General features: G+C 33.8%; 1 protein-coding gene across 1 annotated transcript; it reads left to right on the top strand.

Annotated features, from left to right (window-relative positions):
* The first annotated feature begins 4,138 nt into the window (after positions 1-4,138).
* Positions 4,139-9,586, top strand: LOC107861096 (probable LRR receptor-like serine/threonine-protein kinase At3g47570). Its single transcript, XM_047406607.1, has 3 exons — positions 4,139-5,144; positions 6,820-8,811; positions 8,961-9,586. The coding sequence occupies exons 1-3, from the start codon at positions 4,229-4,231 to the stop codon at positions 9,308-9,310; spliced, it is 3,258 nt and encodes a 1,085-aa protein (XP_047262563.1). The 5' UTR covers positions 4,139-4,228; the 3' UTR covers positions 9,311-9,586.
* Positions 9,587-11,081: the final 1,495 nt, after the last annotated feature.

The following is an 11,081-nucleotide window of genomic DNA, read 5'->3' as shown; positions in this document are numbered from 1 at the left end:
ACATATAACAATGACTAATGCACGTAATTAAGTACGGGGTGTTACATTTAAACTAGAAATTCAATTTAAATTATTAAATGAAAAAAATTATAAAGTAAGGACTAAGGAGGAGTGAATGAATGTTGAATTTTATTGATTGCGATTTGTGAAATGATCCAAAATTTATAATTTACATGAATGAAAAATCTACAAATTATGCATCATTTTTTCCAACTCATTCATGTTAATATTAACGGGAACTTGCATAGGATAGTTAAAGTCAACGGGGGTAAAATCATGCATTGGACTTGATTATGCTCTGCTGAGTTCTCCCGTGAAGACATAATTTCTTCAAGTTTCAGCTCGTCGCTTGACTCCGGTTCCATTCCTTGGTTTCTTCTTTCCGCTCTGATCCAATCTCTGAGGCAAACTAGAACATTCATTGTATTGCTTCCCAATGAGTGTCGGTTATCTCCAAGCTGCTGTCATCCCTGACTAAAGGCGCTCTCTGATGCAACGGTTGACATTGGAACATTCCAGATGTCTCTAGCTAATCTTGAAAGCACAGAATATTGTGTTTCATTACTCCTCCACCAATCCAATATGTTGATCCGTCGTCTGCGATCTTCTGGTGGCGACCGAAGATAATATTTCAGCTCTTCCCGATAAGTTGAGGTGTAAGTTCTCTCATCAACACTGTTCCAACAAGGTAAATCATAAAAGAAATTAGGAAAACCACTATATGCCGGTCTTTTAGAAGATGATGGCTCCTCAAGAGGATGAGGATGGACAGTTGGAGTGATATTTGTAGGTACGGCTAAGTCAAATAAATCAACATAGTCATTATATCATTTTTCTATGCATTCATTCGCATTACTCATAATCGTCCACAAATCAGGTTCTACTTTTTCAGATTCAGAATCATTGTTAGTATTTATTTCTAAGTTAGCATAAATAATAGTACTAAAGTGGCACATAGTATTATATTTAATGCACGGATTTAACATAGCACCAACCAAGTAAATAGGGGGAATCGAAAAAAATATTTTTTAAATTTAGTAAATATGGCATCAACAACTTTTTTATAACCATCTTTGTTTTTATATATTTTTAAGCAAACCAGAAATATCGGCTACATATCCCAAAATATTACAAACAGTAGGATAGTATGCACCGAAAAATTCAGCCGTAGCTACATAAAAATTTTCTAAAAACTTAACAAGATCATTAATTACAACCCAATCGGAATAATGTAGCATGCAATCAGCAGAATCAGTAAATGAACTGCAATGTTGGTTAAAAGCTAGTATAATAGGAACTCTATATTTATAACAAGTTTTTAAAAAATCATATGTAGAATTCCATCTAATATCAATTTCCGCAGGCATCTATATCGGTGCAAGTCCATTTTCTTGACATTTAATTTTAAATTCTCTAATTCTTTTTTTTCGATTATTTCCTTGAATAAAACCAACAGCAAGACGGATTTTTTCAATATAAAGCTCAAAAAATTCAAGACCATCTTTTATAATTAAATTATATATATGACATGTACACTTAATATGAAAAATTTCAGGCAACGACGGAGATAGCATAGATTTTAATTTTTTTATAGCATTCTTGTTGTTAGAAGCATTATCAAAAGCAATACATAAGATTTTATTTTCGATACTATAAAATCCGGCAACTTTAAAAATAGAATCAGCAATAAAATCTCCAGTATGTTTGTGGTGTTCATCATATAAAAAAGCAAGAATATGTTTTTGCATCACAAAATTACTATCCATCCAGTGACAAGTAACGGTTAAATAATTATTTTTATTTACAGCACGACCAAGATCAAAAGTTAGGGACAATCTACATTGAATAATTTTTTAACAATGTTGATAAATAAAAACAACATTGTGAATGAAGTATAAAAATATCAGATCGACAAGTACTTCTAGGAACATCATTAAACATAGGATTATAAATAACTTGAATATAATGAATAAAAGTATCAGAAGAAGGAAAACTAAAAGACAAATAACTCACAGCTACCATTTTAGCTATTTTTTTCCAGTCCCTCTATTTGTTATACTTCTTCGTTACCTGACCGGTTGCTGAGTCCATTCTAGTTTGCGTTGGCCCATCAACATCCCCATCACCTCATGCAATTTCTAACTCTCTTTTGTGAGCATCACCTATATGTCTCATTAACGTACCCATACTCCTTGTTTGCCTCCGCTTTTATGCTTATATATTTGTTGACAAATATTGCATTGCACCTTAGTATTTGATATACGTTCGAAAAATTGCCATGAAACCTAGTTGTTTTACGAGGTCTTGGGGCACGGGGAGGCAGATTAACCGATTCAGATCTAACGTTAGCATTTTATACTGCGGGTGTCTCATCAATATTTTCACCATCTTCGTCTAAATTAACCGCATCTACTTCATTTTCTTCTTCTATATCGTAATTTTTTTGAGCTTCTACATAATCCATATCGTGAGCACCTACACTTATTTCTTCCTCAAAAGGTGTACCAAGCGTTACCGGACACGAAGGCACACGGGTATATCTACTACTTGAAGTACCTCTACCACTAGTAATTCGCTTTTTACTACCACTACCGCTTTCGGGACAAAATTTTTTAACACCTTTAGTAGCGAGGTTTCTTAATTTATCCATAGTATAAATTAAATTAAACTAAAAAAATTCAAAATATACAAATATAATAAAATTAAATATTCAACAATTAATACAATAAATAAAAATTAAACGTAAGAGATGGAACGACAATGTCAAATTTTGAAAGTATCCGAAGGTTGCGAATTTAGAAACTTCCAATTGTTCTTTGTAAACACAAAATTAAAAATTTAAAGTGAGCACTTTAGGAAATTAAATATATTGAATATTTGAGAATTGAGATTTGAGAGAGAATGAGATTTGAGAGAGTGAAAAATTGTGTGAAAAATGATTTGAAGGTGTAGGGTATTTATAGAATTTATTTTTGGACTAAAAAATTATTTTAAAAGTAATTTTTTTTCTTTTTAAATAATGGGCCCAAACTAGTCGTTTGGACCCAAAAACGGCTATATAGCCATTGGGCTAACAGCTAGTTTGACCCAAAACCCAAAATTTCAAAAAAAAAAAAAAAAAAAAATTCGGGCCGGATCGGTTAACCGACGGACCTGGATCGGGATTGGTTCGGGCTAGGCCGGTTAACCGGCGGACCTGGATAGGGATTGGTCCTGGCCGGGTTAGCCGGGCCTAAATTAAAAAAAATTGGCCCGGGACCCGATACCTTAAAGCCCTTGGGCTTATCGAGCCGGATCAAACCGACCTGTTTTGTGACCCGACCCACTTGACACTCTTAGAACAAACTAAAAAAAAAAGTTGGTCAAACAAATTGAAGCGGAAGAGGGAGTATTTAAAAGGATAAAAAAAACTCATCCAATCTGCATTTATCTAAAAATGTCAAAGTCAAATCCCTTAAGCTTAGGAGAGTGGATGGAAAAGTCAAAAAGGCAAAAAAAAGAAAAAAAAGTGGGGGCCTGCAGGATGAAAATGAGGAAAAGAAAGAAAGGAATGGGTGCCAATTTAACTACACACTGAGATATAGAATAGTAATTGAATTTTGAAATATCTGTGAATTAATTCTATTTGTTGCGTAGTGACGGTTAGAAACAATAACTTATAAGAATATGTGAATATTATTATAAAATGAAAAATATAAATAAAATAAAGTTGAAGTTTAAAAAAGGTATTGTTTTATAAAGAATTAAAATCGTAGTGCTTGTGGTGTGTATAGATGACTGTGAAATGTAATGATTAACCGAAATGTCAATAAATTGATAAAAATCTTGCTAATATTATGAAATAAAGGATGATTATTGATATATTGTAAAAAGTGAAAAGATGACAAAAAAATTAGTAAAAATTATAAAATAAAAATAATTATCAAAAAAATATGTCTTAAAAAATGATATTTTGTATTGTTTAGTGATGAAGGAGCTTGAAGAAGTTGACTTTAGCACAATGGGTGTCAACATTTATCATGTTTTCAAACTTTAAGTAGAAGATTTTGACCCAATGAAGATGGCTTAAAAAATAGAGATTCCCAATGGACAGTTGACTTAGCTTTCAATAATACAACTTGTACTAGTACTAAAAGTTACTATACTCTTAAATCTGAAAAACACTCCACTTGCTTCAATAAAGATCAGTTCTTGTTTTGGGCAAAAGAGAAACCAAAGTGTTATAGTTATGGGCAGAAGTTGCAATCTTCTCTTTGTTCTTGCAGCTTTCATTCTGCTTCATCAGCATTCTTCACTATCAACATTTCGAAATATCAGCACTGATGAAGCTGCACTACTTGCCTTGAAATCTCACATTTCTTCTTTTGATCCTAACAACATCTTAGCAAGAAACTGGTCTTCTTCCAACCCAGTTTGCAGCTGGTATGGAATCACTTGTGCCTCCCGTCACCATCGAGTCACAGCTTTAGACATTTCTAGCATACAACTTCATGGTACCATTCCTCCACACCTTGGAAACCTCTCATTTCTTGTGTCCCTTAAGATTAGTAACAACTTTTTCCATGGGGATTTGCCTAAAGAGTTGGCTCATTTGCGGAGGTTGAAACTGATAGATGTCACAAGCAATAACTTTACTGGTGCCATTCCATCATTTTTGAGTTTTTTACCTAACCTGCAATACATTTACCTTTCAAACAACCAATTTTCGGGGGAAATTCCATCATCCCTTTCCAATATAACAAAGCTGGAAGTGTTGAGATTGCATACTAATTTTCTGCAAGGAGGGATCCCCCAAGAGCTCGGTAATCTTCGTTATATGACTTTCTTAGACCTGTCATTCAACCAGCTCACGGGCTCTATACCACCATCTATATATAACATTTCACGAATGGAAAAGATTGGTCTCACTTACAATAATCTTACTGGTAAGCTCCCAAAAACTATATGTGACTGTCTTCCAAACTTGGAACAACTTTCCTTCTCAGTCAACTACCTAGAAGGCATTATTCCACCAAACTTTGAAAAATGCAGAAAGCTTCAACTCTTGTCATTGTCTGAAAATGATTTCACTGGAACTCTACCAAGAGAGTTAGGCAACTTAACAGCTCTTACAGAATTATATCTTGGAGGACTGCACCTGGAAGGTAGTATTATATTTCCTTACAAGAAATCTTAATTTTTTTTTTTTATTAATGTTACTTTATATCTACTATTTTGTCTAGGCTGGTCTTGTATCAGTAGTAATCATAATTAGGGTCAAAGTACTAATATACATATGATCTGTTTCTCTACATTGATCTTTGTACAAGTTCATTAGTGTGAACGGAAAGTGGTCGTCTTGACCAGCCAACTTCCTGATCCTTGTTTGGGTTTGTTTTAGTAATTTTGTGCATAAATTTGACCTCTACCTTTCATAAAATTCCCTTCAAGATTTTGAACTAGTTTACTATCGCTGTTGAATTATCACAATGGCTTAACCCTTTCCTTGGAATATGTAAATTGTGGAGTTAATAACTCAAATGGTCACTCAACTTTGACTTTTATCCCAGAAAGTTACTAAACTTTGATATTTACTTCAAAACTTAACTTTCACATTTTTACTCGGAAAGTCAGTCAAACTATTGAATCATTTTTTTAAATAACATTTGCTTGTGTGAAATTATTATTTAAATGCAAAATTCAGAAAAATAAAAAATTATCTCTTAATGACCCTTTTATCCTTATTCCCATAAATTAATTTTCCTTTCTCATTTTTCTTCTCTTTCTCACATATTTCAATTGATTCAACATTAAGTATGCCTAATAAAATATTAAAAGATCAAATTAAATTTAAACAATGATCGAAGGATAAAAAATTATTAATATAAACTATATTAATACGATGAAATATAACTAAATAATACGTAATTTAACTCATGTCACGTGTACGTAGTTATTACATACATATAGTGAATCCCTATAACGTATGTATATCATCCATAATATTTGATTATGGGTATAAAATCCCTAATTCATCATATATATACATATAGATTGTACAGACATTTATAAAACAGGACATCTTTAGAGTGAAAACAAGAGGGAGGGGGGGGGGGGACAAGGGAGGAGAGGGAGATTGTATCGTTGAGAGCGTCACATTTATAATAAGCTATATAATGTGCAAATTTAAATTTAATTAGATTTTAATACGAATGGAAAGGTAGAGTAAAATAATTATAATTTTAATTCTTTGGTTGTTGTTAAATTTTAATATGATCCTTTGATATTTTATTAAACATATTTAAAAGAAAAATGTGAAAGAGGAGGGGAGATACTAAATTTATGGGAATAAGGATAAAAGGGTCATTAAGAGATAATTTTTTATTTTTCTGATTTTTGCATTTAAATAATAATTTTACTTAAGCAAATGTTATTTAAAAAATGATTAAATAGTTTGAGTAACTTTCTGAATAAAAATGTGAAAGTTAAGTGACTTTTGAATTAAAGTTCAAAGTTAGTGACTTTTTAGGATAAAAATTCAAAGTTGAGTGATGAGTTACTTTTGGGTAGCAAGAATTACTAACAAAACAAGATCAGTAAAATTACTTCTTATTGTTTCTTGGTTTGAACGTTTCATTTTCCTGTTGTTGCTACCTCAAAAAATAATTTTTCTTAAAAACTGCCAAGAGATGGTGATATCAATTTCTATCTATCAATAATGTTAGAATACCAAATAAACTAGGTGACATTATTCCAGAAAATTTAGAAAAATGCAGAGTGTTTTCCTCCTTTTTTCTTTTCAGCCAAATTGGTACTCATACATTTTCCCCCTCTTGACAGGAGAGATACCAGCAGAGCTAGGTAATCTTAAGAAACTACAGTACCTGGGATTAGACATAAATGAGTTTACTGGTTCTGTCCCGGCGAGCATTTTCAACATGTCATTATTGCAGATCCTATCACTTAGAGAAAACAGGCTTTCAGGTGCTCTACCTTCAGATTTGGGTCGTGGAATGCCAAGCCTAGAAGAACTTTATTGTGGATCCAATAATCTGAGTGGTTCTATTTCTGCTTCTATCTCAAATTCTTCAAGACTCAGAATACTTGATCTCCCATTTAACAGTTTCACAGGTCCAATTCCTGAATCACTTGGTAACTTAGAATACCTTGAGTTTCTAAGCTTGGGGACTAATAATTTTGTCAGCAATTCAGCATTGATCTTCCTGACATCTTTGACAAATTGTAAGAAACTAAAAGCAGTCAGTTTTGCATCGAATCCATTAAATGGTGTTTTCCCGGTATCTATTGGGAATTTCTCTGACTCTCTACAAGCTTTTGAAGGGCATAGCTGTAAATTGAAGGGCATCATTCCTGATGAAATTGGTAATCTTACTGAAGTGACAAAGTTGAATCTGGCTAACAATGAGTTGACTGGACACATTCCAAATACTGTCCAAGGCATGCTGAACCTTCAAGAACTTTACCTAACTCACAACAAGTTAGTAGGAATCTTGCCAGATACTATCTGCAATTTGAAGAATCTTGGAGCATTACACTTGTCAGAAAATCAGTTTTCTGGTTCAGTGCCACCGTGCTTAGGGAACGTTACCAGTTTGAGGTATCTTTATCTAGATTACAACAAGCTGAATTGGAGCATACCTGCAAGCTTTGGGAACCTTCACGATCTCATAGAATTTGATGTTTCATCCAATTTATTAAGTGGGGAAATACCTACGGAGATTGGAAATTTAAAGGTTGCAACGTTCGTTGATCTGTCACAAAATGATTTTAGTGGCAAGATCCCTAGCACGCTAGGGGGTCTAGATAGACTGACTAATCTTTCTCTAGCAGATAATAGATTTTATGGGCCTATTCCAGTTTCGTTTGGAAAAATGGTTGGACTGGAATTCTTGGATTTGAGCCATAACAACCTTAGTGGAGAGATTCCAAAGTCATTAGAAGCTCTTGTGTATCTCGAATACATGAACTTCTCATTTAATAAACTCAGTGGAGAGATTCCCACTGGCGGTCCTTTTGCAAATGCCACAGGTCAATCTTTCTTGTCCAATTATGGTCTCTGTGGTGATTCTAAGTATCATGTGTCACCATGTGTCATCAAATCTCCCAAGAGAAAGATGACAATCTTGGTTTTGTCTGTCCTTGTGGGAGTGGGTATGCTATTTCTTGCATTAGCCCTTGCATATGTAGTTTTAAGATCAAGAAAGAAGAAGAAGAAGAAGAAGAATGCAGGTCAAGCAAATGTATCTCTAGTAAAGGGGCATGAAAGAATTTCTTACTATGAACTTGAACAAGCAACAGAAGGATTCAGCGAAAGCAACTTGCTTGGTAACGGGAGTTTCAGCAAGATCTACAAAGGGATACTTAAGGATGGTACTCTTTTGGCAGCAAAGGTATTCAATGTGCAATTGGAGGGTGCATTCAAAAGTTTTGATACAGAGTGCAAGATTTTGAGAAACCTCCGCCATCGAAATCTTACAAAAGTCATCACTAGTTGCTCCAACCCTAATTTCAAAGCATTAGTATTGGAATATATGCCAAACGAGACACTTGAAAAATGGTTGTATTCCCATAATTTTTTCTTAGACGTGCTGCAGAGATTAGATATAATGATAGATGTTGCACATGCAATGGACTATCTCCACAATGGCTATTCAACACCTGTGGTTCATTGTGACTTGAAACCAAGCAATGTCTTGCTAGATCAAGAAATGGTTGGTCATGTTAGTGATTTTGGCATTGCGAAATTGCTAGGTGCTGGGGAGACTTTTGTTCAAACGAGGACAATTGCAACCATTGGATATATTGCTCCAGGTATTATAAATTTTAAAGCTTCCTCATATTCTTAAAAGTACCCAAAACATTAATTATTTCCCCTAGATATAGTTTGTAGGAGGCATAGTTTTGGCGTATTCCTTGATAACTAGGAAGCCTTTTTTGATTATATTTGACCATAATTGCAGAATATGGACAAGATGGAATAGTATCCATGAGTTGCGATGTTTATAGCTTTGGCATCCTGATGATGGAGATGTTTACAAGAAGGAGACCAAGTGATGAAATATTTACCGGAGACTTGAGCATGCGACGTTGGGTTAGTGATTCTGTTCAAAATGGAATTCATAAGTTGGTGAATGCTAATCTGGTACTGCCAGACGATGAACAAATTGGTCCAAAGATGCAGTGTCTATCATCTATCATGGAATTAGCTTTGAGCTGCACCACTGTGATACCTGATGCAAGAATTAGCATGGAAGATGCTCTTTCTGCACTTGGAAAGATTAGGCTTCAGTTTCTCAATAGTTGTATATAAGTAAATGATGACTTTAAGTAACTCTTTTATTGATTTTAATTGTTTTGACAATATTTAAGATGGGGGAGAGGAGAGGCAAATTAATGTGAATTATAACAGTATGTTGTCAACAAGAATCAAAATTACTCCATAATGACTGTAAGTGATAGTCACACTACCTTTCAAATGAAGTAAGAGATGTTGTGTTAAGATTAGTGCCTCAAAAACTGTAGATTAGTTGTACCAGCTGCTGTAAATACAGCTTTAAATTAGAATTTAAATTTATTAAATGACGTTGCAATCATGCAAAATCAATTTTATTACTTTTGCTTATCTTTAGGTCATAATTATTAGAAATAATGATAACTTATTTTACTCCTTTTATTGAGTTTTTTCAGTTATGTTCTTATGTATAAATGTGGCAGTGATTAATAAAATATAACAATGCTTTCTGCTCTTTCTTTTCTTAGTTAAAGATCTATTTTTCTCTCCAACAGATTGATATCAGAGCATTGACATCTTGAGGGACCTGTGAGAAGAGAGTGAATAAAAGACACAAGTTCTTTCTATATAAACCATTCTTTAAACTGTTATCTTAAATAGTTTAAAGAAAATGAATTATGAAACAAGCTTTCTAATTCCACCCATCTTCAATGGTGAGAATTATCAAGCTTGGGCAATTAGAATGACGGTTCATCTTGAAGCACTGGATCTATGGGAAGCAGTAGAAGAGGACAATGAAGTAACTCCGCTTGGAGATAATCCAATAGTGAATTAAATAAGACATCAGAAGGAGAGAAAGACAAGGAAAGCCAAAGCCAAAGCATGTCTTTTCTCTGCGGTATCTCCTTCATTTCTTACCAGAATTATGCAAATGAAGTCCACTACAGAAATTTGAGAATATCTTGAAAAGGAATACCAAGGAAACGAAAGAGTTCAAAATATGCAAGTGATGAATCTGATTCGGGAATTTGAAATGAAGAGAATGAAAGAATCAGAAACCATAAAAGATTATGCAGATCAGCTAGTTGACTTAGCCAACAAGGTGAGATTGTTTGGTAAGGATTTTACTGATGAAAGAATTATTCAAAAAATTCTTGTCACACTTCCTGAGAAATATGAAGCCACAATCTCTTCTTTAGAGAATTTTAAGGATCTGTCAAGCATTACCTTGGCAGAACTTATTAATGCTTTGCAGGCATTGAAGCAAAGAAGAATAATGAGGAAAGAAGGTTCTGTTGAAGGTGTTTTTCAAGCTAAAACGCGGAATGAGTCATACAAGGGGAACCAAAAAAACCAGAAGCAAATGTAAGGCTATAATTACAACAATTAGGGAGGAATTAATCCACCCTGCCCTCATTGCAAAAAGACAAATCACTCTCAACAGAAATGTTGGTGGAGACCGAATGTCAAGTATAACAAATGTGGTCAACTGGGCCATGTGGAGAGGGTATGCAAGTCACAAACGCAACAAGAAGAAGCCAAGCCCACTATAAATCAATATGAAGAAGAGCAATTGTTTGTAGCAACTTGTTTTGCTATCAAAAACACTTCTAAAAATTGGTTGATTGATAGCGAATGCACAAATCATATGACTAGTGATCAAAAGCTCTTTAAAGAACTAGATAAATCTGTTATTTTCAAAGTCAAAATTGGAAATGGAGGATATCTTGATGCAAAAGGCAAAGGAACAATTACAATTCAAAGCCCTACAGGTTTGAAACTTATAACTAATGTTTTCTTTGTCCTGATGTTGATCAAAACCTCTTAAGTGTTGGACAGCTACTTGAAA

This window comes from Capsicum annuum, chromosome 2 (genome assembly GCF_002878395.1).
Source record: "Capsicum annuum cultivar UCD-10X-F1 chromosome 2, UCD10Xv1.1, whole genome shotgun sequence".
NCBI classification, from domain to species: domain Eukaryota; kingdom Viridiplantae; phylum Streptophyta; class Magnoliopsida; order Solanales; family Solanaceae; genus Capsicum; species Capsicum annuum.
The sequence above is the reverse complement of the archived record's forward strand: the minus strand, read 5'-3'. Positions and strand labels throughout refer to the sequence as shown.